At 43.7% G+C, this 27,427-nt stretch overlaps 1 protein-coding gene across 8 annotated transcripts in view; it reads left to right on the plus strand.

Moving 5' to 3' along the window:
- Galk2 (galactokinase 2) overlaps nt 1-27,427 on the plus strand; it is a 108,750-nt gene that overhangs the window by 39,368 nt on the left and 41,955 nt on the right. For 7 of the 8 annotated variants that reach the window (XR_002025873.2, XM_010638446.3, XM_010638454.2 and 4 more), the window contains 3 exons: nt 15,796-15,894; nt 17,230-17,382; nt 26,704-26,914. Coding sequence is in view for 7 of the 8 variants with exons in the window: in XM_010638446.3 (XP_010636748.1) it covers nt 15,796-15,894; nt 17,230-17,382; nt 26,704-26,914 (463 nt within the window). In the remaining variant the exon portion in view is untranslated. The remainder of the gene's footprint in view (nt 1-15,795; nt 15,895-17,229; nt 17,383-26,703; nt 26,915-27,427) is intronic. The other variant, XM_019209742.2, reaches the window with a different exon arrangement.

Genomic DNA, 27,427 nt, shown 5'->3' on the forward strand with positions numbered 1-27,427 from the left:
ATATCAGTCGTGTTATTCTTCTTTGCATCATCTAGGAGTTGTTGGATCGATTTCTCATGATCTCTTACTGTTTTTAAGAGACCTCTCTTTTCACGGTCACTGATGGCAATCTTATCTTCTCTATCTGAGAGCCTATCTTCGCATTCTTTTATTCTGTTGCATACACTTTCAATAGAGTGTTTCGTCTCCTGGATATCTGTTTGAATCTGTTTTGTGGATTCCATTTCTTTCCTATGTCAGGCATTTATTGTTTCCATTTCTTTCTTATGCTGGGCCTTCATGGCTTCTATCGTGGTCCTGAGCTCATCTATTTTTTTGTCAGTTTCTACTCTAGAGTCTCGAATCGCGACTTCCATTTTGCTCACCGTCTCTATGGTTATCTGGGAAATTATTTCTGTTTTGAATTTTTCTAGAGCCTGATTTATCTGTTTTGTTACTTCCTCTGCTTTGAGTTCAGGGTGTCCTGGTGGTTCACTATTGGCCTTTTAATCCTCATTTTCCCTACTATTTACCATTGGTGAACTGAAAGTCTGTCCTTGTGTCTTGCTTAAGTGTTTTCTCATTTTTATTTTTGTTGTCGGACTGTCCTTGGTTTAATCTCTGGGTTATCACCCAAATCTTCTTGATATAGTTACGCCCTAGCTTTTGTGTCTCTAACGATCCACAGACATTCTCATCTTCATAACATCAGAGAAAACAGCTCATCAAATCAACCGCAATGCTTTATTCCAACTGATACAATCAGCAACACATTAAGATCAAGCACAACTTGGACACTGACCCCCTGTGGTAGTCACTAGTCTGTCACCCTTAAATCATTTGAATTAAATTGAAATCAAGAAGCAGTCCAGAACATGTCTGCAGTGAACAAAATTTCAATATAGTGTATTTACCATTTAATGGCTCAGACAGAGCGAGGATGCAAGACCCCTGGTCTCAGTTAGCTGATTGCTGAACCCCATGACGCAGACTGACCTTGGACTGCAAGGCCCAGATTGAGTTCTCCAACCTTCTGAATGGTTGAACTCCACACCGTTCTGTTAAAGGTTTCCCATGCCCTTTCTTTAACGATGTTCAAAGTTGGGAACTCAGAAAAAAACCCTTGATGACCACCTCTGCCTCTGCAGAGTGGGTCCAAAGACTGGCACAGTCAGGAAGTCTGAGAGTGCATGTGGGGGTGGGGTAGGGGAGTTATGGGGGTTCAGGGGTGCCTGCACGGCTACCTCCTGGCACTGGAGCGATGGTGGCTGGGGCAGGAGAAGGCGTGGCTCTCCTTCTGGCGGTGGACCGGGGCCCAGCCCAAAAATGTTTCTTTACCTTAAAATTCAGACAATAAGATTCCCTTGGTAAGCTTGTAAGGATACTATGTCCTATGTGCAGGGCCTTACTCACAGTGTGTTGTGATGATAGTTATCATCAGGAGAATAACGTTATAATAAGGTGACGATGATGCCAGCAGTCTGCAGTTCTCACTTCATTAGTAAGAAGTAGAATTCCTCTGCAGACAAGGCATTTCTGCACCACTGGGAAGTGAACAGGCCAACGTCACTGCAAGCCTTTTGATTTTCCTTCGAATCCTGAGATTCAGGAATACCAGGCACCAAAACAGACTAGGCAGTAATAGAACTTTGCTTTTCTTTGCTCCTCTGCTCAACACTGTTTATTGTTCTGGACTGGGGGCTGCAGCTGTGCAGTAGGCAAGGAGCTTGTACTCCTGAGGGAGAGACAGAGCGAGGGAGGGGGCAAATGGGCAAAAAGTGCTTTCACAGAGTTGGTTTATTTGGGGAGGATGAAGCCTAACAGTGACGAAGAATGACCATGACAGAGGCTGCTCTCCATTATCCGATGAGGCCAGAGAATGAAAAGAAGGGAGGCTTGAATGAGAAAATATTCCCAATTGAAAAAGTCACAAAAGTGAGAAGTGTTGTAGGCAGTTAATAACATGAGGATGTAGGAAGTGACCTTGAATCCTAAGTGTATTAGTAAACATTTGAACCTTCTTCTCCGACCAAATCCACTCTGCTGGTTTGCGCAGTTTCCCTCTGGAGGGGACTGGCAATACGCTTTGGAGGTGTTCTTGATTCTGCTGCGTATCAGCAGAAGATGGGCTTCTCTCTCCTTCCTGTGGGACTTCGGAGTGAGGCAGCGAAAGGAGGAACAGTGGGAATGGTAGCTCAGCAAGCCTTTCTGAATTGGAAACAACTGGGTTTCCCACTAGGAAAATCCTGTTTTTCAGGATTCATAGCAGTTCTGCTTATAACTGAACATCAAGGGCAGGAATGCCATTTCCCGTGCAGCCCAGGGCATCAAAGACAGCCGTGTTTAGGCTATAGCGTTAGCATTCGGGAAAAAAGCAAAATCGGACAGGAAAAAACGGTGCCTCTTGGGTTTTCCAATCAAATCATTGTGTTAGTAAAATATGCTTCTCTCCTGCAGCTGGCTTGAGAGGCCCAGACATTTGCTTCTAACTAGAGTTAGGTGCTTACATATTGCCAGTTGCCTCGAGTTACCTACTTTTTATGATAGAATCTCATTTTGTTGTCCAGTATGATACTCTATATGCCTTTATCTTATTCACAACTCCATCATATGTCCCTAGCCATCATTCCACTGTGTGACGAGAGATTCCATAATAATTACAATAAGTAATGTGAAAGCTAGACTTCCTAATGCTTTTCTAATTATTAAAAAATTAATCTCTTAAGGAATGAGTCAGAGTAGGAAGGATTTGTTTTGTAGGTTTTTGAGTGGCAAAATTAACATTTTCTAAAATTTATCCCACATGGTTGGACTACTCTATCAAAATCCTGTTTGGTTTCATTTCTTATAATGAGCAGGAGTTCAGAAAACTCATGTGAATACTGTGTGCCCTGCTTTGTGCCTGCCAGTCTGGTCTCACAGCACACAGAAGGGGTTGGCATGTTCTGAGAATCACTTTCAAATGACAGATTTTAATGAGTGCCACCCAGGTTACTCTTTGATCAATATGCTGATTTAATTCTTCCAAGTACGCAAATAAAATGCGATTGTTTCAAAGGTCTTGGGTAATATCCCACATCAGAAGCCATGCCAGGCTATTAAACACTTGTTAATTTGGGCTGTGTTTATTTAAATCAAGTGGAAGCAGAGCCTTTGGGCTGTATGTGTGGTCATCAAAGCCTATAATCTCCTATAATGTACGTAAGTCACAGGGAAGGTAAAATCGGTCGTGATTCCTGTGGTTATGGGATATTCAGAGAAGAAATGATTTAAGATTCTTCTGATAAAATTATATTACTGCTTTGTAAGGTACATACAAAAATTCAAGCAGTCAGGACATTACATCCTGTGAAGGACTCTTCCCTGGAAAGAGATGAGAATGCTTCTATTAATTTTTATAATATTATAGGTTTTGTTTCTTTTCATAACTAAAATATTATGATCGTTGTCAGCTTTTATAAATATTTTATTTCTTCAATTAAGGATGTAAGTCTTAAATTTAGTGATAACAATTTTCTAAAACCTGGAAAGAAACATGTGATGATGAAGCAGAAAATTTACCAGAACAATTTAAAATCTGTAAATTTCCTCTAGGAATAATTCATAGAAACCTGTGCTTTAATGCAGAATGCCTTTATATCTGGAAGTTTTTGTTGATCTGCTTCAGTGTTTGGGGTAGATCTGTTACTTGTCCACACTGTTAAATCTCTGTGTCTCCCTCTTGTCTTTTTCTCTTCTGGGCACGCATTTACACACCCCTGGGACAAACACAATGAAATGGCTTGGTGGTATAGAACTGAAATTTTTGTTATGAGAAAGCTTCAAATACACCTAAATTGTTTAACAACAGGCAGTGAATACCGTGAACATTTTGTTGCATTTGCTTTATCTTTCTACTTTTTTCCTGAACCATTTGAGAGGTCATTGCAAACATCGCCCCTGAATGCTTTAGTATGCGTCTCCTCGCCAAGCCCGTACCCTTCAGGATAACCACGATGTAATTGTCGTGTTTGGACGCTCAACGTTGCTGCCCTATTATTATCTAATATGCAGCCCACACTCACATTTCCCAGTTGCCCCAATAATACTGCCTTTTCCGGCTATTTTCTTTTGTTTGCTTTTTCTGTCTTTTAAATTTTTTCTGATACAAAATTTATTTGGGGAACAAACATTGATTTTATTGTCATGTTTCTGTAGTTTTCTTTATTCTAGCACAATTCCTCAGCCTTTTCTTGTCTTTGATGAAGGTGGCATTTTTTAAAGAATACAGGCTTTTTTTGGGGGGGTCAAATTTCCTCAATTTGGAAGTTGTCAGATGGTTGCATTATTACTGGATTGGGACTAACTTCTTCCCAAAAATATTGTAATGAATATCCTCAGTGAATCACATCATATGGGTTCTGTTTCTCTAGTTGTACTTCTTATTCTTCTTATTTTTTATACAAAGATAAGTGGACGTCTGCCACCTATGCAAAAGAATGCCCATGTTTAGGCATGTGATATAAATTCCCTTTTATAAAGGTGAGCTTTCTGTTACAACAGGTATGGACAGAAATACTGTATTCTACTAAATTTTAATTTGTACAAGGCTCAATGCATATCTGGGAAATGAATGAAAATATTGATGACTAAAAAGTCACAAATTCTCAAGATTTTTTCAAGGACTAAAAAGCTTCATTGTCACACTGTGACTTAACTATTTTTATGCTTTCCTCCATTGCTTTGTTTAGGAAGCACAGTGTACTATGCTTGGAATAAACTGTTTGAGATGTCTGACATAAAAATAACCAAAGCAAATGTAATTTTAAACTGTCACTGTGGGCATAGGTCACATGTCTCACTTGTGGCGCTCCAGGGTTTGTATATATCACATTTCAGTATAATGACATGGGCAGAGTCTGAGGAGAATACCAGGCAACACAAATTTGGTTTGTCTCACAAATATTTACATATCTCTGTATCTCTAATTATTGTAATCTTTTAAGGGGTTTATACTACATGAGGTTAATTCTTTAAACCTTTACATTGGATTGAAAGTTGATCAGCAGTATATATAACTGCAGAAATGACCCTGCAGCCTGTCTGGACGAATGTTGGGCATGCACCAGAGCTTCCACAAGAACAGGTGGTCTTAAGAGCACCCTGCCTTAAGGGCACATGGCTGCCTGTCATCTGCCTGCTTTCTTGTGTGTGTGTGTGAGTGTGTGTGTGTGTGTGTGTGTGTGTGTGTGAACCTTTTTTGTCGTTTTTCTTTCCAGGTGGGTGGTGTTGATAGAAGTCAGGGTGTCATCTGATCTTTTTAGGTTTCTGTGGTCATGTAGTTAGTAAAGAAAAGACAGAGGCAAGGAGTAGCTGTTTTGTCAGGTTCAGAACCATTCACATGTGTTTGCTCACTGGGGACCACCTGCGACACTTAGTGCGCTCTTATGTGGCTGTGGCATAAATCTGGAGTTGGAAGATGGTTTAAGGAGCTCCTGCTCCTTGATTAAAGCATTTGATATATGACAGCACTCCTCATTTTGTATTGCAGAGATGTTTCCTGCTAGGCCTGTTGTGGTTTAGACCTAGAATGTCCCTCAAAAGTTTTATATGTTCAGAGGTGTGGCCTTTGGAAGGTGACTAGACCATGGTGGGGTTACTGTACTCATCGGTGGATTGACCCATGGATGCAAGCATAGCCGAATGAGCTGTTAGGAAGTTGGGGCTGGCTGGAGGTGGATATTTGGGCTGTGACCTGGAAGGATGTTTTCTTTTCTCCAACTCTTCTTTCCTGTCACTCTCCTTTCTGGCTGCCATGAGGTGAGCAGCTTTCCTTCATCAAACCTTTCCACCATGTTTCTGCTTTGGAGCCAGCCCACCATGGACTGAATCCCCCAAATCGTAAACCAAATTAAACCTCTCCTCTTTCAAGTTGTGACTGCCTTGTCCCATGAACAGGAAAGTTGACAAATACAGGGCTAGTATAAGGCTTTTAATCACAGAGACTATCCTTTTTAGAATCTTTGGATCCCCAGTGACTCAAATCACAACTGATTTAGATCATACAGTCTGGTGCCTAATTGAATTAAAAAAGGGACTCTCTCATTTGTAACATGATATTTTCCTGGTGATAATATTAACAATAATAGTGGGAGTACATTTTTTTAACTTAACAACTTGAAATGCTATCATTTTACAACTAGGCCCAATCCAGATGATTTAATCACTTACCCACATTTAGAGAGGTGTTCTGTTTCATGTAGGACTGATCCACCAATATCTCTCTCCTCTCCTGTGATTGGTTTGGCATCTGTGTGCCACACTGGTAGTTAAAATGCTATCCTTAGCTTTAGCCCTTGTGCCAGGTGCTGGGTTCCCTCTGGCTGGTAATAGACTCCAAATAGGTGACTTAGTAGATATGTTATAGTAATGGTACTGATAAAGTCTGTCTTTCATGGGCCCCACACTTGAACTTGCTGAGTTTTATCCTTCATGCCTTACATTGTCAGGAAGGGAGATGGTGATGGAATGAGATACAAGGTTGGCTACCGCTCCTGGAGAAGGTCCTGAAGGTGCCAACACCCTTGATGGTGGGAAAACCTCTCTTGCACCCTTAATTATAATCTTCTTATTTTTAATTAAAGTGTTATAGTTAAAAATGATAAATTTTGAACTAAAATAATAGCAATGAGAAAACAGTTTTCAAGTGTGAGTTTGAGTCTTGAAGCCTAGGTCACATACTGGGAATGTTCACAGCTATGAGTGCAAATAGGAAACAGCATACCATCTTAAATGTGCACAGATGCATTTCTTAATAACTCCCAGTTTTCCCCCAATCTCTTCAGGAATGACTGTAGAGTCCTTAAAAGGTGTTTCTATTATTGCAAAAGCAAGGTTCTCTCATTATAGAATATTAAAGAATTTTTAAAATGTATTAAAATGTTCTCTAATTTTAACAACCAAGCATCGGCCTCGCTCTCACCTTGAGTATTGTGATTACAATAAAATCTTTGAGCTAGGGGTAGTGGTATACACCTGTAATCTCAGCACTCAGGAGGCAAGACCCTGCCTTCATATAAAAAATAAAAGAGACTGGGGATACAGTTTAGTGGCAGAGTGCCCTTGGCTTTGAAAAACGAAAATCTTTGTTCCTTCTTTAAATACTGCAGTGCAGGGAACTACATTTGCTCAGGTGTGATTCTGCAGCATTTTTATAGAGGACTGACTATGTGCCAGGTTCTGTCCTAAGCACTGGGTGAAACGGGCTGAAATGACAGCTTCTCTCATGGATCTTGTGGGAGTCAAGAGGGAAACCAAAATCAAGTCAATAGATAATGCAAGGTGGCCACAGCCTTGAAGAAGCATCAGCGTGTGGGGCAGAAAAGAGCTGGGGCTCTCAGATATTTAGGGGAGGCAAAGGAAAGCCTGTCAGCTGAGATGACATTTGAGCAGACATTTTAGGATAAGAGCATTACAGACAGAGAACTTGGCAGATATAAAATCCTCAGGTGGGGGACATCGATATCTGGCTGCCCAGTAATCACCGCTGATGTCCATTATGCACTAATTATGTGCTAGGCTAGTAAGAGTGTTTTATGTCACAGTGCAGTGTGCGGCTAAGGAACTCGGGTTCCAGGAGGCAGGAAAAGTTTCCTAGAAGACTATCTCCTCAAGTTTAATCCTGGAGATGGGGCTCTGAAAAGGTGAGGTGGGTATAGCATTCTGAGGCTCTGGCATTCTGGTCTGTTTTCTCCCCCACGGCAGCCTGAGAAACCACAGGAATGCCTTCCTGGTAGTCGGTACTTCATACCTGATAGTTGAATGAATGCAGGTGGTAGAGTATTGGCAAAAACTAGAGCACAGAGGAACACAGCACATCGAGAACACTGCTTGTCTTAGTTACTTTTCTCTGTCACTCAGTTAAAAGAGGAAAGGTTTATTTTGGCTCACGGTTTGAGAGGTTTCAGGTCATAGTTGGCTGGCTCCAAGGCAGGGTGGCGTGGCAGAGGGGCACTGCAGAGGAGAAACAGTTCATGTCAAAGCAGGGCAGGCAGAAGGCAGCAATCAGCAAGCTGCAAGTGACAAGCAGCGACCCTCTTTCTGTCCCTTATTTTCTATGCGGAGATGATCGTGGAGCCTGGGAAAGCCTAAGTCTCTCTGTCCGTTTCTGTTGGCAGGGTCTGTAAAGAAGAGACTTGTTTTTCTCAGTTCTGCAGATTCAAGAGCAAGACCCAAGCACAGGCTCCACTCTGAGGAGGCACTTCTGCATGTGGCGCAGCGGGGTAGCTGTGTCGTGCTAGGAGCGCATGTGCGAGGAGCAGACGCATTCTGTTGGGAGCGCATGCATGAGGTTACACAGTGGCACTGGCAGCTAGAGAGATGCAGGGACTTTTGTGCTTTCCTGATGACCACTGTCAAGGGACAGACCAGGGTCTGGAGAGAGCTATATATATGTACACCCCAAGACCTAAATACTCCCCTCCGGGCCCGGGTCCTTTAAGATTTCCAGCTTCACGTCTGCCACCATAGAGACCAGTCCTCCAGCATACCTCCTTCTGGGAATGATCACACCTAGACCACAGCTCTGTGTAATGGTGCGAATAGCTCCGTTTTTAGAAAAGGCAAATAGAACAAAAATCGTTTGAATGTTTGAGTATTCTGTGAGCTCCAGTGACTGTAAAATGTTTTCATGTGCAAATGTAAAATATTAAGATTCTCACTAGCAAGGGAAAATAGCCTGCTATCCTCCTTCCCCTGGTGGTTTTGCAGTACTAGGGATTGAACCCAGGACCTTCACACTGAGCTATAGCTTCACTCTTCCCCTTTTAATTTTTAAGACAGCATCATGCTAAGTCACCAAATTGTCCAGGCTGGGCTTGAATGTGGGATCCTCCTGCCTCAGCCTCCAAGAATCTGGGATCACAGGCTTGAGTCACCACACTTATCTGCATCACCACTTCTGTCAACATGACTTCACCTGATGCCTGTTATGTCTCCATTTTTTCTTTTACTTGTACCAGCTTCTCATCTGCTTTCTTTAAGGAAAAGTCTAGGAATTATGCAATCAAGAATATATATTTAATAAACTTAAGTAGAAAACCAAGGCCAAAGAAAGAGGAAAGAAAATACACTGTTAATCACTTAAAGTAGCAGTTTTGTTTAATCCTATTTACTGAGGTTCCTGGAAGCCAGTCTAAAAAGGGAAACATGCGAAGTTATATAGGTCTCATTATCAAAACCGAGGAATCATTTCAGTTCTTTGGAAGAGGCAATATCCCAGGATGCTGACTTTTAGAGTAAGTTTCTCATGTGGATTTTTTAGAGAAAAGATGTAATTGACTTGGTATGCTTTCCTTTGCTATACTAGAGTATCAGAGACTAAATAATGTATAAAGACGTGTTTATTTAGCTCACGGTTCTGGACACTGCGGAGTTCAAGATGGGGAGCCCTTCATGACTACAGATGCCTCTGTTCAAGGTCTTGCTAACTCAATACCTTTACACCACTGAGGACCAAGCCTCAACAGGAGTTTTGATGGGGACCAAACACAACAGGAAGGAAAGTAACCTGTGCAGCCACCCAGAAACCAATTTCACACCCCCGCGTATAACAGTGACCCGCAGGAGATGTGTCTGCCATGACATTTGCCCACAGCTCAGTGAACCAACTGGCTTCCTGTATCAACTCTTTGAACAGCATTGCCCTTTCTGGAGCCCAAAGACTCTCCCACTTGTGAAAGTCTCTGAACTGGCTCGGGTTTGCGAGGACTCTTTCCCCTAGAAAACGTGTCCCTGAGTTGTGTACCTGATGATGTGGGAGTCATGCTTTCTCGTTGCTTTGTCTCTACTGTAGCACCGGGTCCATACTAGGAGAGCAGCCAGGTGTTAATGGGAATTATTGCTATGCGGGGGCGCACAGCGATCAGTTGCTGAATGCCCCTCTACCTGCCTTCTTCCAGAGGGGCCAGGTTGGGTGACAGTCAGATGCCAGTAGTTTGGTTCTGAACTGTGGGCTGGGCCGGGGCTGCCCCAGACACAGCAGGATGGAGGGAGGACCCCAGGGGCACAGTGGGCAGCTCCAAGCCGGCCTGGCCGATCGGCCCAGAGAGTAGGCCCACCACCCCTCCATTATTGTCATCATTACTTAGCGTTTTTCGGGAGGTCAGAGCCAAAATAAGCGACTCATCAGCCAAGGAAGCGACAGCAGCCTTCACCACAGGCGTTGGAGGCCCAAGCAGTGACTTGGGTCGTATTCCTGTCTGATTCCATCCCTCTGGCCAGGTTTCTGTCTCCTGCCTTCTTCCCACAGCACATATTTTTTGGGGCACTCCTCTCTCCCTCTTCCCGATGAGTTACCTTGGTGTGTGTGTCTGCTGCCCTCCCATGAGCCCCTCCTGTTTTCCTTTAGATTTGGAACAATGAAAGGGATTCAGATACTTGTGCTAGTGGGACACAAGTAAGAAGGGGAGGCTTTGGATTTGGGGGCTCCTGGATTTTGGCTCCTGGTCCAGCCCTGAAGCCCCTTCCCTGTTAGGGGTACCTGGATATTATGATGCTTGGAATAATGTCTGGGGCAATGTACAGACTGCTACTGTTGGTATTATTTTGCTGAGCTGAAGATTGAACCCCAGGGTCTTTGCACTGAGCGACATTCCCAGCCCTGTATTTTTTATTTGACACAGATCTTAACTAAATCGCTAAGCTGTTAGGCTGTGCTGGAATTTCCTACCCTCCTGCCTCAGCCCCTCACTGTGCTGGCTGGGATCACAGGCGTGCACTGCTGCATTTGGCTCGCTGCTGCAGTCACCATGGGCTGTGGGACAGCGAGGAGCATCAGGCTCTGTGGGAGGGACGAGTGTTTGCAGGTGGACAGTGGGAAAAACCTCCCAGTTCCCAGCCATTTGGAGAGATGGACTTTTCTTTTATTTAAGCCTAGGAGAAAATAAAGCTGTGAAGACTCAGAAAGCACCGCTCCCTTGCTCCCACTGTGGAATGTGTGTGTGTGTGTGTCCTGTCTGCATGTACACAAATGATGGGCCAGCAGGCTCAGGGGCCCAAGATGGTGACCTCTGACCCTTCCCAGGTGAGACGTGCAGGCGAGGTGGGAGATGACCGGAGGGGCAGCAGTGCATTCGCGTGTCCTCTGATTATTTGTGTCGGTGTGATCGCAGTCCTGCCACACATGCTTGTACGTGCAAGGTCATCATTTTGAGAAAGCTGAGCGGTATGAGGCACTCATGAGAGGCAGCGACTGAGGCTTGGAGAAGCCTGGCCCGGGTGTTTCCTTGTGTCTACAACCCTCACGATTTTGTGGGCAGTGCTGTGCCTTGCCTTGGTGTCAAAGGCCGGTCCCTCCTAGAAGCCCACAGGTGGTGCCTGATGGGTGGCATCTGCCTCTTTGGTGTTGAGTGTGGAAGGCGCTGTGCCCTCCCCAAGCAGCTCAGAGAGTGCTGCAGGCGGCATCTGCCTGGCTCACTGAACCCTGGTTCCCCAGGGTTTGCGGACAGAGTCTTTAGTTTTTGCCTGTTTTCCTATTTTGAACTCTTTCTTTTCTGCACTAACATCCTTGCTGGAACTTTTCAGCCTTAACCACCAGGGTCAGTTGTATCCACTGTGCTTACTTTGGAAATTGGCCACCACTGTCCTTAGACAACTTTTCCTTGAAGTAAGAAAAAAATGTAAAGTTCATAGTTCCTTTGGGTCACGTCTCTGCATATTAGAGATGTGAAGAAGAAATAATAGTCTTTCTCTCTCTCTCTTTAAAATGAGGGCAGACTTTTTGTAATAATAATAATTTTTCTCTATTGTCAGCTCTGTTACCAAACAAAATGAGTCTGCTTTGGTCTCCTTTAGACCCATCTGGGGACCAGCCTGGCTGGACGCCTACTTGCCGGTGGGCCGATTGCGGGAGGAACTTGAACACAGCCCCACCTACGGGGCAGGTGGGCATTTTGGAAGTTAGGGTGGAGAAGGAGTGTAGGAGGAGAACACGGAGGAACTAGTCCCAGGAAAGAAAAGTCACAAGGACCATTAACATTTCACCTTTCCCAAAGATACCCAGGCGTAATCAGCAGACAGAGGGCATGCTCACAGCGGACAGGTGGGTATTGGCCCCCGGGCCTGGCAAAACTACATCATGGTGACCCCGAGTGTGGAGTGCCCTCGGCAGGAGTACCCCGGCCCCACCGCTGTCCCTCCCCAGTTCCTCTCAGGGGCGCTTTTTGGGGAGCCCCACGAGAAGCAGTGTGCGCAGGAATGTTTGGATGTGGTTCATACCGCACGGGGGCACAGTGGGGGACAGGCAAGTCCCGCACAGCAGTCTCCTTTTGAAGACTCCTTCACTGGAGGACAACAGCATCATGATCTCCCTGAGGGCGAGGCCGGCCTGTTCACCTAGCTGCGGCACCCGATTGAAAGACTGAACAGGGCTGGGTCCTTCCTGTCTGGAGTCTTGCACTTACCGTGGCCGGCAGGGCCAGTCTGGTTCTATCTCAGCTGTGTTCTGTGTAGTTAGGTTTCCTACAGGCCTGGTTCTCACTCAGAGAGGTGCATCTTCCTCTGGAGTTCTAGTCTCGACAGTCTCATTGGAATGCGGCTAGACACAGGTGGACTCACTGTGTTAATATCTCGAGTCTTTATTGTTACCAGTGTTTGTGTAAATATTCAGGCTTAGCTATGCAGCACACGTGTCGATCTTCAGCCCTGCTCGGTGACCATTAAATCTAACTCTGCTATTTCTCCTTTTACTTGGAGGCTCAATAATGAGGGTAGTGTTCCATGCGGTTCCTTCACAGGCTGCTGTAGGAGAATCACTCGTTAAATATCTTCAGTAGCTAAAGGAGGTCCGTGGGAGATATCAGGTCTCTCCTAACTGCCTGGTGGGCAGAAGTCAGAAGAAACACTGCTGTCTGGCCACAGACATTGGCAAAGTTTCTCATATAGTCAAAGTGTCTTCCCTGATGATCATCAGATTAATATTTTGGAAGAAGGGAGAAAGAGAGAGAGAGAGAGAAAGAGAGAGAGAAAGAGAGAGAAAGAGAGCATGACAGACTAGCTTGGTGGTGCCTGGGTGCCTTGGCACGCTTGGTGTATGCGCTGAGCCAGTGGCAGTGCCAGCCTGTAATCCCCACTACATGGGAGGCTGAGGCAAGAGGATCACAAGTTCAGGGACAGCCTGGACAACTTAATGAGCCTGTCTCAAAAAAAAAAAAAAAATGGCTGGGATGTAGCTCGGTGGCTGCATAGAGCACCCCCGGGTTCCATCCATGATATTGCCAAAAAGAAAAGAAAACAGAACAACATGGAAAGGGCTTAAACGCCTTCTTAGTTGTTGCATGCGCGTTGTCAGGTTGTGTGCGTGTGTGCAAGTGTGTGTGTGTGTGTGTGTGTGTGTGTGTGTGTGCGCGCGCGCATGTGAGGGGGGTGGGGAAGAAGGAGGAGGGGGAGGAGGAGGAGGAGAGCCTCGGCTCCATCAGGTACAGCGGTGACTCTGCCTTGGCGTCCCTGATGCCTTGCCCTCCTGTGGTTAGCGTCCCATGGCCGTGTTCCACATACTTCACTTCCGCTGTGAGTCTTGACAGCTGCTCTTTCTCGGGGACTGAGATTTCACCTGGTGAAGTCTGCGTGGGGTCTGGACTCTGTGGCTTTGCGAGTGCCTCTGTCTGATGATAATATTGGAGGGTATTTTAGGGCTCCATTTCCAGTGGCCCAAGGGACAGGAGAGGCGTGGGCAGGCCCTGCCAGGGCGGCAGGCATCCTCTCTGCTCACCATCCTCTTCCGCACGGGCCAGTCCATGAACGGTGCTCTGAGTTGGGGTTGTGCGTTGCTGGCTTGGTCTGTGGGTCTGACTCATTTCTGACGACTCTCCAAAGCATGTTTTCCTCAGATGCGGTTGGAGATTTTTTTTTCCTGCACTTTTGTTCCTGCTTTCTTCCCATCTCTTAGCCATCTGAGCTTCCTGCCTTTGGTAGTGGGGTGAAGGTCAGGGGAAGGGCAGCGGGTGGCTACAGGTGGAGTTCTCACTCCACGCAGGTGTGGGGAAATGAACATCTTATTTCTGTTATTGTATGCAATTGTTACCACATATCAAGAGTTTTTTTTTCTTTTTGTAAAAAAAAAAAATAACAAGCATAAAACCCTCAATGCTCTTAGTTTCTTTATTCTTAAGCCGGAGAATATTCAAATTAGGGCAGTTCTTGTCTGTTTTCTCACACTCCTTTGATGGAGTGAAGAGTGGGTTACATCGTCTCCATTTTGAAAGAAGTAATCAGAGTTCCGCCTTAGAGGAACACAGGCTTAGAGTCAGATAGGTCAGGCTCAGATCCAGGCTCCTGCATTTCCATTTTCTGTGTCTAAACCTCGCTGCCCTCCTCTGTAGAATGACAGTAAGCCAGGAGCTCCATGGCTCTTTTAGCTTGGTGGAAGGAGAGAAAAGTAAACCCACACTTGAAGCACGGTTCAAAAAGAGTGATCGAATTATAAATAGGGAGTGTGGAGGAGAAATCATACAGCAGGTGTGAGTTTGGGTGGTGTGGGTTCCAGAGGGAGATGATTCGTGTATTGTTGAGCAGTGCGAGTGGAGTGGAAGAAGCAGAAAAGTGTTCTTATAAAGGCACTGGGAGGCGAGGCAGATCAGCATTTGCTCCATACTCCTGGTAGCTAGTGCTTAGGTTTATGGGACTAGTGGTGGGAGAGGAGGGGTCAAGTCATCAAAGACCTCGTATACCATGCTAAGTGTGAGTATTAGGCATTGGTAACCAACAAGGCAGGTGAAGATTAAAGTATGTATTTCAGAACTTCATTAATCAAAGTGAGAAATAAGGGCCTGAGTAGAGTCTTAAAAGAATGAATGAAGAGTGAGTGGATGAATAGTCGAAATAGATGATACTAACTATAAGTGTTGTAGGGGTTCAGAGAAAGTGGATGCCATGGTGGGAGACCCTGCGTGATGAAGGAAGAATCGAGTGGCAGCCCAATGACTTGCCTGTACAATGGGTCAATAAGCCAGCTATTGAGTGGTAATAGGACTTACATAGAAGAGGACAGGAAGCAACACCCAGTAACGTAAATGAGCCTGAGATGATCAAGAAGATATATCTACCTCGAAGAGTAGAGTAGACAAGACCGTTTAATGTGCCAGATTTCAGAAGGCTTTGAAATGCCAGCCTGAAGAGTTTTAAATTATTTGTCTGTAGGGAGCCATTGAAGATTCTTCGGCACATATTCTGAGATCTTCAATTTGGATTAGGACTGTGTTCATCCGTTGGGCCTCTTCCTCTTAGTTGGAGGAAGATGCATCTGGTGAGAAGTTCTATCCTTACATTTAATGGAGATGTCAGAGATATGTGTTGCTTTTGGACTGGCAACTTGCTTTGGCTTTGGGAAGACTGTGGAATTGTCCAGGGTTGGGAGACAAAGGAGGCTGAGGCAAAAGGGAATGATACCAGTCTAGACAGAGATGGAGAAACTTCCCACCCTCTGGAGTCTTTTAGGGATGTCAGAAACAGCATACATAGTCAGCATCTCATTCCATACCTGTCAATAGCTTTTTTTTTGGTATTGGCAATCGAACTTGGGACTTTGAGCTTGCCAAGCAGGTGCTGTGCCACTGAGCTACATCCCCAGCCCTTGAAGAGCTTCTAACCAATCTTGGCATGCTTTCCCATTTGGCTCTATGGACCTCTGCAGTCCTGTTAACACTTTGCTCCAGGCAGTTGGTATTAATTGATCAGAGTTGACCCTGGAATTCAAACCTATTTGTCATATCTGGAATAAGAGATAGATGAGAAATAGATTATGATGACATTTACAGTGCAAATCAGTATTTCCTTTTTCAGGTGGAACTTGCAGAAATCTGTACCAAGAGCGAGCGTTATATTGGTACTGAAGGAGGAGGCATGGACCAGTCCATATCCTTTCTTGCGGAAGAAGGAACTGTACGTGGCATAGAGCTGTTTGGAAATGACAGCTGGGGGCAGTTCTCAGGAGGGGAAGGCTTTGGGACACCCGGCATGGTGGTTATGACCTCTGTTGTAGGATGTTATTTCCCCACTGCTTTGTAAGTCAAGGCGATCACTATTACACCTTGTTTATTTTTTCTCCTGTCTTCATAGTTAAGATTTCTCCACTCTTAGTTATAGGGACCTCCTTTCTTGCTCCTGTCCTCAATCACTTCATCTCCTGGCATTTTCATACGCTCATGTTGGTTTTAAACCCAAATGTCAGCTCTCTTACCACGTATATTCATAACCCCTCGTTTTATAATTTACTCTTTGGTGTCATTTTTCTCTGTCAACATTTTTTGGGCTTCAGTGGTGGGAGAAAGAATGTTCACAGTAAGCCAGGAGTGAATTCTTTTGCTGTATACCACTTCCCTTTGGCCACCAGCTCCTCTTGGCAGAGTAGAGGTTTTAGTTGTTGCCCATAAAGTGCCCATTTCTAAAATAGAAATAGACATTTATTTAAGATCTTTTCTTAGTTTTTCATCACATTCCTACAGACTTGGCTATTTTCCAAGAACACCTGGACTCCTTATTAGGTGTATTTATCGCTGATTCCCTTGAGCCAAAGACGTGAAGCCCAAGGGAGTGTGGTATAATAATAAGAAAATTCTCTGGGGGTTTGAAGGAGACTTGACAAACAAACATGAAGGTGAGAGTCCGGATGGCCAGGTAAACTAGGGGTGGAGTCTGAACCACACCCACATTCCTTGGACCTGCGAAGACCTTTGCCACTGACCCCAGCTTACCCCTCCAGCCCAAACCCTTGTCACTTCCTCTCCAGATGCCCAACTTTAGCTTCATTTCCGTATTCGAACCTCTGTGAACACCCCATGTTGTACCCTGTGGACATGCATATGCTCTTTCTTCTTCTCCACACCCTATTTGAGAAAAGAAAGTCTCACTCATCCTTTACGATTCAGGTCAGATTTCCCTTTTTCACAGGAGATCTTAACTAGGCTGTATCTGATCAGGAACTTCAACTAAGTTTCTGTTCAGCACCCTATCCTATTCTCTCATCGCAACACATACAACTTGGAGATGTATTTGTCTGTCTACTGTCTTTCACACCAGATTGGAGGCTCTGTGAGGGCCGGACACTGTGTGTCTTGGTTATTATTCTATCTCCAGTGCCTGGATGCCATACTTAATATTTAAATGAATGAATGCAGTTTGAAGGAAGACTTTGGTAAGGTAAATAAGTACATAAATGCTTAAACATTTCTCAAATCCTTACAAATCGTATCTCATCTGTCGTTTGTCTTCCAATAGGCCAAGTTGATAGAATTTAATCCTCTGAGGGCAACTGATGTGAAGCTTCCCAGTGGAGCAGTGTTTGTGATCGCCAACAGTTGTGTGGAAATGAATAAAGCAGCGACTTCCCACTTCAACATCCGGGTGATGGAGTGTCGGCTGGCTGCAAAGGTAGGAACGTGGCACACTCAAGAAATGGGAAGTACCTTTTTTCTTGTCCTTTTCCTGCTTATTCTGTCTTAGTTTGTAGTTTTCCCCATATTTTAAGGCAACATTCTGGCAGCAACTTTCCAACAGAAGATCTTTGGGTACAGAGTAAATTGATTTGAAGACAGGGAACAGGTAAATCAATAGGTGTGGCTATGTCCTCTGCCCCCCAACTCTTGGGAAGTTATATGGACTTCTCGGTTGAGTCTTGTACAGTGGCACTAAGGAAAGAGGACAGTTTATATTTGTGAAGCACAGGCTGTAGGTCAGGTCTACAGGTGGAGAAAGACGGGGGGCAACTGAGAGGATTGACAACAGCTGGTCTTGTTTGGTCTTCACTCCCTTGGTCCCTTAAGAGGCACTATTTTTGTACTGGGCTATTGCGGGTCACCCACAAATACAGGTGTGGTTCAATTTGGCCCCAGAAAGAAACTGTCTTCACACCTGGTAGGGAAATACAAAGAAGGGTTCTTGGCAGGTCTCCGTTGCACACTGAAAAGACCCTTGCCAGTCAAGCCTTAATTTATTTAGGAAGTATTCATGGAGTAGTAGTGTTGTATACCCAACAGCAGGAGGATGTTTATAAGCGTTCAGGACATATATGTATAGGGAGCAGAGAGTTAAGTTAGGATGTGTTCTTCAAAATGTTGGCCATGGCTTTCAGTTTTTCTTTCTTTTCTTCTTTTGTCTCTTGATCTAATGCCATCTTGTAGCTTTAGCATCCAGCTCTGTGCTGGTGAATTCCTAGTGAACATCTCTAAATGTTTGAAACGTTTGGCTGCGCTGCAGACTTTATATTCATCATCTCTGCTTTACTAAATCATAGACCTATGAAAATGAGCATGTTCAAGTTGAATTCAATCTTTCTCCCATACCTTTTATTTCAGTTATTTTTTTCGTTGCTGAGGCAAAATACCCAACACCCACAAGTTAAAGGAGGAAAGTTTGATTTCAGCTCAGTTTGTGGAGGTTTCAGTCCCTAGTCAGCTGGCTCCAAAGCAGGATAGCATGGCATCACAGAAGAGAAACAGTCCATGGCAGGGTAGGCAGGCAGCAGCAAGTCTTTCTTTTGCCTTTATCTTATCTAAACTACAAGCCTTTTGGGTGGTGCATGATAAACCAATTAGTGGACTAATCCAGTACCACCCTTCATCCATGTTCACACCTTAAACCCAGCCTTTTCATCAAATAACAGTTACAATAATTGTTTAGAAAATTATATCTGGTCAGACAATCCCTTTGCTAATTGCCTTTCTGAAGTTTGTTATTTCACTGGATTGAAGTAAAAACTTTTCATCCCCATCTAGAGCCATAAGTAAGATCTGAGGCCTTTATACTTCCCCTTCTTCTTGTCCTCACATCCCCTACTCTTATTATTCTCCAGCCCCAAAACTCACTCTTAGCCCAGGGACTTTGCACATGCCTGGGACAGTCTTTTCCCAGCCCTCCTAGAAGTGTCAGTAAATGTCCCTAAAGAAAACCAGCCCTGAACTAAGGTAGGGATTTCTTTGTGCTTTATAGAAGCTGCATTTCTCAGTTTTGGTACTTACCACAGTTATTTGCTTAACATTCATCTCCTCTTTCAGATTTCATTTACCTGAGAGCTGAGATTCTGTTCATCTTAACTTTTTTTTCAAGCTTTTCAGATTTCCTTTTCCTTTATTGCAGTGCTAGGGATTGAATCCATGGCCCTGCCCATGCTAGGCAAGTGCTGTACCACTGAGTTATGCCCCAGCCCCATCTTATTAGCTCTTATATCCCTAATGCTTGCTGTAGTGCTTGGGCTGAAGTGGGCACAGGATACACATCTGTTGGATAAATAAGTGATTTCTCTGTTTCACCTACCTTGCCTCATTTATTCTTCTTCATGTTACACTTTTTTCACAAGTGCTTGTTGTGTGTTCAGCACTGACCTAGCCCCTGAGCAGATGTGTAAGGTATAGTTAGCTCTTCTGACTTAGTAGTTTTCTTCTTACTTCCACCCCCGGAGGTTGTGAAGCTGGAGAGAATAGACATGTATGAGGCAGAGAAGTAAAAGGCTGTATTGTTTGTGGAAAACTTGGAGATGTACATTTGTTTTTCAAATCAAGATCCACATATTTTAAATTTGGAATTTAGTCACTAAGATAATTCTAAAGGTTATGAAGAAAGATGTGGTAACATTAACGTCTTCACAGCATCAAATCAGTGCATACATGGAGTAGTAGTGCAGTAAACTTTTCAATAACAAGGGCTAAATGAATTTTTATCCTCTAGGAAAGACTTTCTTTTCAGGAGATGGAAGAGATTAGTGTCTTATTTGCTTGAGGGCTTACTCTTGTTGACTTTTTGTCATGAGGTTGATGAGTAAGAGTTGCTTTCCTGAGGACACCACAGACATATACAACATTGTTCTCTAAGTTTGATCACGCAATTAGGTGTCTTCTCCCAGATGCACAGGTGAGTTGAAAGGAGCAGGAGATTTGGAAATGGTTTTGTGGCATGACTACTATGTTTCACAGGGCAAGAAAAAGACAAGGAATACAACTGTGGGACTGAACCTCGGTAGTCAGAATTACCAACATGTAGGGAATATCTTTTGAGTTAACTTGCAAAAGGCATCTATTTTGGAGGCATGAGTAGCTGAAGGTCCTAACCCACTCCAGACCCTTTTGTTCTTGAGGATGTCTTTTGAGTTTAGCTGTACTTTCCCATTTTAGAGGTACTTTGTTCATGAAACTGGCACCTGAATTTGGCTTTTTGACATATGTTCCTCTCAAATGATGTAGATAAAACACAATGCTTTAGTTTTTTTTTTTTTTTAGACAGGGTTTCACTATGTAGTTGAGACTGATCTGGAACTCATTATGTAGCCCAGGCTGGTCTCAAACTCACAGCGATCTTCCTGCTTCAGCCTCCTGAGTGCTGGGATTACAGGCATGCACCACCACGCCCGGCTTTTAAAACACAATGCTTTAAATATTATAATTTTGTGGAAGAAAGAAAAATGAAAGGCTGTTACAGTGGAGAATGTTTTACACACTTGTTACTTACTGCAAATCAGTGGAATCCAAGGTTCTGTACAAAGGAATATAAATTAAAACTGCTCACAGGGACTGCACCCAGAGATGTTGATGTTAGGGAAATACTTTTGCTTAGGAAGAGAGGCTGAGGTTTTGTTAAATTGTGTTTTCTCTGTACTGTGTTCCATTTTTGGCAACATGTGAATGAATTTATTTTTACTTGAAAATGGTCTCTTTAAATAAAGAAATAAATCCTCATGTAAAAAAGGAAAAGAAACCTATCTTGGTGTGATAAACCTGTTACCAGACCAGCCTAACAAAGTGTCAGTGGGGAACAACTAAGCAGGGTAGCTCTGAAAATGAGACGGTAGAACGACTCCACAGGGCAAACTTGTAATGAATAACACTTTTCGTCTCTTCTTAGCTTTTTAAAAGGCTTTTCTGAAATTAAGCACCTTTTATATCTCGTTTGCACAAGGAAACACAGTAAACCAGTTAAGGTACTTTTTATTTGTTTTAATATTCATAATTTTCTTCTATTCTGAAGTTTTCTTTCTCTGCCTCTCTCTATCCATCAGCTTTCAAAACCTGATTTAGTGTCATTAAAAATCAGAGTCTTGTAGAGCATTTGAAGAAAAATTAAAAACATTTCAAGGCAAACTCAGTAGAGGTTTATAATTATTACTTGCATAAATGATACTTTTAAGTGAGGCACATTTTTATTTTCTTAAATTAACAAAGTGTCCAGGGATCTTTCAGGAGCACAAACTTTTACACATATTTAGTGGCTTAAATTTTCCAGAAATATTTTTTGTCTATAAAAGAGAGCATCCTTTTGTTGTATGGAGGGAAAGAGTGCGTGAAGTCAGTGGTATCATGGGAGGTCAAGGAGGGAAGAAAAATTACGCTGCTGCTTTTGCATATCTTGAACTCTTTGTGGTGACTGGTGAAGCAAGGAAAGGAAGAGCTTCATGTGGTTCTCTGACACTGGAAGGGGAATTTATAGTGATTCTTTAGAGGGGCACCTGGTCAGGAGCCGTTCATTACTCTGTCACTTTGTGGTCAATATGGAACCTGTTCATTGTCTGGTGATAAAATATAAGGAGTTGGCATAAGATTATCAGGGCTTTGGCAATCTTCTTGAATTTCATCAGAGGAAAGACAAGTACTCAAGAATGCAGCCCATTTTACTTCTTCTGTTGATTCAGTGAAGCGCATTCTGCTGGGGCTCTAGTGTTGAGTTTTCAGAGAACAGTGGGTGCAAGTTGCAAAGCAGAGGCTGGGAATGAGTGGGTATGGGACCACCTGGGGAATGGTTGGTGTATTTGTGGAACTGGACTGTGGCAGGGCTTCAGTGCTATGCTAAGTAAGTATCACCTAGGCTTGTCCAGAAAACAGTGAGGAACCATTAATGTGGTTAGCAAGGAATTTTAGAAACACTATTCTGGCAGCAGAAAGTTTGTACTTGCTTAAAGAGAAGTAGGTCTGAGAGTATCGGGGTTATAGTAAAAAGGGAAGCTATCACTGGACCTAGCAAGGTTTGAAATGAAAGGCCCTCTGTGGCTAGGTTTCCATTTTCCTCAGGACTTAAGCTATCATTAGTATGAGATTTCCAGGATCTCATGAGCTAGAACACTTCTACATCTCATATTTATCAGTATGGCAGCTTATCACTGTGTAATTGAGTCCTCATTGATTTCTTAAAGATTAAGATGACTGACTGAAGACCAGTGGATTTGTCAGTGGTTTTGGAGATAAAAATCTTTGGGAAGCCACATTCACTGATTAGTGAAGGCCCAGAGAGTTGACTATGAACCTGGGAGTCATGGAGTCTAAGGATTTTTTTGAGAGGAAACATTTATATATGTTTATAGGCACAGAAAAAGGAGTCAGGAGAGAGAACTCATAGGAGAGGCAGGAGAATGTCAAGAGGGAAGGAAACTTGATTCTCCTGGAATATTGCTTCTGGGCCAGGCAGAGTGCTACGTGTTTGTGTTATCGAATTATTTAGTCTTAACGATAATGTGTGCAGTAGCCATTGAATGCCTCATTTGACCTTGTGGGAATTTCAGGCCAAGGGTTATGGTTTGGGTCCAAGATGTTCCTCAAAAGTCTCGTGTGTGTGGAAGGTGAATGGATTGTGGGGCACTACGCTTATCAATGGATTTGCGCATTAAAGAGTTTGTAACTGAATGTGTTGTTAGAAACTGGGGCCTAGAAGGGTGGATTCTTGTTTCTCTCTTCTTCCCTGTCTCTCGCTCTCTGCTTCCTGTCATCAGGTGAGCATCTTTCCTCTGTCGTGCCCTTCCACCATGATGTTCTTGCTTTGGAGCCATGGACCATGTACAGAATTCCTAGAACTGTAAGCCAAATTAAACCTCCCCAAGTTTAAGTTGTGGGTGTTGGGTATTTGTCCCAGTGAAGGGAAAGGAACTGATTTATTAAGGTATGGGTGACTTGTTATTTATAAATGAGTGGAGAAGTGAAGGCCAACTTAGCGTCTGTTCTTCCCCTCATATCTCTTAGGAATCAGGCATGGATGGAATCCTGAGCACAATGCTCAGGATTGCCTCGGAGGAAGGAGAGGCTGTGCTAAGGTCAAGAAGGATTGTAGTTGGTCTTCAAAGCCAGGCTGATTCTGTGGCCTGAAAACTATGGTGTAGAATATGACCACGAAGATGACTAAGATAGGGCAAGGTCAATGAGGTGAATATGTTCATAGTGGTTAGGAATGGTGCACAGTCACAGCAGAACTAACCATGGTGGATCCTGGGGAAGGGCTCTGTAGTTGGAACAAGGGGAAGGGGAAGATAAAAACATATCCACAATAAAAAGAGCAATTTGTGGCCCTATTCATACCAAACTATGTGTGTAGGTTTACACAAAGAAATGTGGGATAGGAGGGTTATCAAAATGGCAGTGGGTAGTTAGCTTATTGGAATGATTACAGATGATTTATTTTAAGGTTTTTTTGGGGTGCTTTATACTTTTATGTGTTGTTCAAAAATTTTACAATAAGCATATGTGATTTACACTGTATAACCAGAAACAATACCACAGATGCTTTTGTTGTGTGAAAAATAGCTTGTGGAATGAATTGTTGTTTTAGAGGTGATTTTTCCCCTTTCCTTTCTCTGATCTGTGGTGAGAAGACTTGGTACTTTCTGTTGATAGGTTAATGTTCCTAAATGCAAGAAGAAAGTAAAAAACAGGTGGTCTTTGGCGGGTGGTTCCTGAGTTAGGGTCCCTGTCCTTACACTCTCCCTACCACATCTTCTTGGCATCTCCGGCCAGGCTTGGACTGGGAACTCTTCTGGGTGGAGGAGAGCACTCAGTATTTTAGTTTGCTTTGGGATGACCAGTGAGTTAACACCCTGGGGAGCGGATTCTCCCCGTGAGGATGTGCGGGACTGATGGGCACCCCAGCTCCCCTGGCCCTGGGTGAGTCACATACGGGTTTAGGTCCCTCACCTGCACACATCAGTGGGCTCCTGTTGGCCTTGTTCTCTGCTTCTCTGTCAGAGCTTCTTAGCATCACCTTGCCAATGTCCTTGTCCTCAAGGTCTTATTTCCAGGACTGCTTCTGAGAGAAGCCAAGTTGAGTCAGGCTCCCAGCCCTTTTCTTGGTGCTTCTTTCCACGACTTTTGAAGCACTCATGGTCTGCTGTCCAGTCCACATAGTGTGGCACAGGAACCTCCCAGAAGTGTACTCAGTATTTTCTGTGGTGAAAATGAGACGGGGAATGTTGCAAAGAACTTCTTTCTCTGATTTCCTCACCCTGCTGTTGAGTGAGGGACTCATGACGAAATGACCGGAAGCCCTGACTCAGCCCTGCCTCACACATGTGAAGTAGACCAGGCACCAGGGCCACGCGCGGGTGAAGAATTCCGTCACAAATTTCTGTCTTTAAGCAACAGCAGTCGTAGGCACCCTCCTCCCTCATCTGCAAGTTATCTTCCTGCTGCCCGAGCCAAATTTCTAACAGCTTCAGTGGCTTTCCTGTTTGACTCCCTCGGTGTGGGTGCGATTCCACCGTCAGGTTGCTCAGCTATGGCAGAGGGCGCGGGCTGATGTCGTCACTGAAGCGCGGCCACGCGGGGCCGTGCGCCACACAGCCTGGGCTAAGCATGCTCCGGGCGACAGCGCAAGTCCCCAGGTGAGGACAAGCTGACTGAAAGACTCTTAGAACCCAAAGAATAAATAAAAAGGAAAATATACGTTAGGTAACGGGAGTTAGGGAGCTTGAGCTTTCTCAAAGAGGAAGAGGATCAAGAGATGGGGGTGGTGGTGAAAAAAGGAATCAAGATGTGTCATGTACGTGCAGCAACCCCACGCAAGGAATGTGGACTTTGTGTGCTACAAGCGTGAACGAATAGAAAAAGTGCCCACTTTTACCAAGAGGGCTGTTCTCTGATGTTTTTCCATTCCCTTTCTGCTTCCCAGAAGGAATCCATTTGTCAAAGTGTTTTTAGTCATTGGAATGTTTACTCCTAGCACAAACCTTAGCTCATGCTTCGAAATACATTTTTAGATCTGGGTGGTGATTTGAACTCATGAGCATTGCAGGGAGACTGAGAACTTGGCCTGGAAGCAGGAAAAAACTGTAGGTTGTGGATTCCCCTTCCAACCCTGATATTTATTAATTAGGCAATCTTGGAAAAATACTTTCCTCTCATTTCTTACATGGAGCGATAATGCCTATCTCACAGGGTTGTTGAAAATTAAGAGAAATTTTTAAATACCTTTAAAATCACACAGCAATGTTAGTTTATTATTTTTGTTGCATTATAGATATGTTATACTAGAAAGTGTTTTTGTAGTGTTATTGACTTCAGCTTTCTTTCCATATAAGATGTATTGCATTTCTTTGTTTTATATTATGTAAGTCTTTATAAATTTTCTGAAATTATTTTTAGATACATTGAAATATAGACCATGAATGAATGAATTCAGTAAATGAGTGAATGAATCAGCTTAGAGCTATCAGCTCAGTACTGTTAATCAACATTAACTAAATGTGTTAAGCAAACAAGGCCAGAAGAAAGATCTTAGCTCACGTCCTTTCCCTTTTTTTTTTTGGTACCAGGTCTGGAACTCTGGTCCTTGTGCTTGCAAGGCAGGTGGTGTCACCACCTAGCTAAATCTCTGGTCCTCCTGTCTTTTAAATATGGCACCATGTTCTGCAAAATAATTGAATAGAAACCTAATTCTATTGTCTCTCTTCTTAGTTCTGCCTTAAAATCATTAACTTCTTTCAAATGCATGAGCCAGGGATTTTAAAAAGATGATTAACGAATATGAAAACTTGTTATTAACATTCTTTAGAAGTGAGTGTTCCTAAACAAATCTTAACAGTCTTTGGTAAATCCTGCTTCCTGTAGAAAAGAAAGAAAATCAAATCATCAGCATAATAGCAGAGTAAATCAGATGCACATTTCCTTGAAGACAAATTTCCCATTCTCTTGCTTACTTCTTTTTGCACCTGCTGCCCTCACACCCAGGCAATGAATTGTTTAAACCTGATTGTCACCTGCTCTGAGGGTTGTCAGTGGTTTGGGGAGAAAGAGAAATAAATGTACTCTGGGCTGGGTCCCATGGATGGAGCTGGGGAAGTCTTTTGCCCTGCTTGTAGAGCTGCCTCAGGGCACAACTGGAAGCCAAGCTCTTTTTCTTGAGGGCAGAGAAGTGCACAGCTCTATTACTACTGACAACCTAATGAAGAGATTTTTCATAAGGTCACCAATGAGGTTTTCATTTGAAATTTGGGAGTTTACTCCAAACTCCCAGATACATAAACTCATTAGCCATTTTCAAAGAGGCACATAGTAAACAGGAAGTGCTGTAATGCAACCAGGGATCCAGGTCACATGAGATTCAAGTAGTTTTCTCTAAACTTGATATAGAAGGACATATTAGAGATGGACTGAATAGGGACCAAAGAATGAAATTATTCAAAGAAATAGCCCCGAGGGAAAAGTGTTGTCAGGAAGAAAAATCAGTGGGGGTATGAGTTGAGTGTGTGTGTGTGTGTGTGTGTGTGTGTGTGTGTGTGTTTCAGTGCTGCTACTCAACTAGCCTGAGTGCCATACGGGCATGTTGGCATGTTTAATTCCAAACATCTGAACCCAGTAAGCAATGGTGGGGAATTTGGACAGGTTGAATGGAAACAAAAAAGAACAAAACAAAATGACCAAATAGCTAAAAATTGAATCTAGCCTATTAAAATAGGACATATCAAATGCTGAAGTGGAAACTGACCATTATCTTGGTTTCAACTTGTAGCTCCTGGCTAAGCACAAAAGCTTGCCGTGGGACAAAGTCCTGCGGTTGGAGGAGGTGCAGGCCCAGCTAGGGATCAGCCTGGAGGAGATGCTGCTGGTCACAGACGCCACCCTTCACCCGGAGCCCTACAGCCCCGAGGAGATCTGCAGGTGCCTGGGAATCAGTCTGGAGGAGCTGCGAACCCAAATCCTGAGTCCAAACACTCGAGACGGTAAGTCTGCCCGAGACAGGAGGGCCTGTGCATCTTCCCTCTTATGCCTGGAAGCTTTTCCTACTCCCTCTGGATACTTCTCATTTTAAAGAATTTTAAAGAGGGGATTTGGAGAATGTGCGCATGGTGGCCGACTTAATTACCTCAGTCCATAGCTTCACTAAGTCACTCACTTGTCATCACCAAACGTTTCTCAGTGCATGCCAGTTACTCTTTGTGTGCAAAGGTGAACAAGACACGATCTCTGCCCTCAAGAGGCTCATAACTCAATAAGCTTCTCCTTTCCTAACTTGATCTTCTCCCACCTGTTTTTCTGATTATTATATTCTCTATAGAAGAAGATCAGGGTTAGAGTAGTGCTGAGGAGTGCTGTGGACCACTACTTGGGGATACCTGGACGTCTTCCTGCATAATATGGACCTCGTGGCCCACTGCTGTTGGAAGCTTGTTTCTCTCTGCGTGCTGCTTTCAGCAGGGTTTTTTTTTTTTTTTTTTTTTTTTTTTTTTTTTTTT

The sequence above is a fragment of the Fukomys damarensis genome, unplaced genomic scaffold, assembly GCF_012274545.1.
Source record: "Fukomys damarensis isolate Sample0158 unplaced genomic scaffold, DMR_v1.0_HiC HiC_scaffold_17, whole genome shotgun sequence".
Classification (NCBI taxonomy): domain Eukaryota; kingdom Metazoa; phylum Chordata; class Mammalia; order Rodentia; family Bathyergidae; genus Fukomys; species Fukomys damarensis.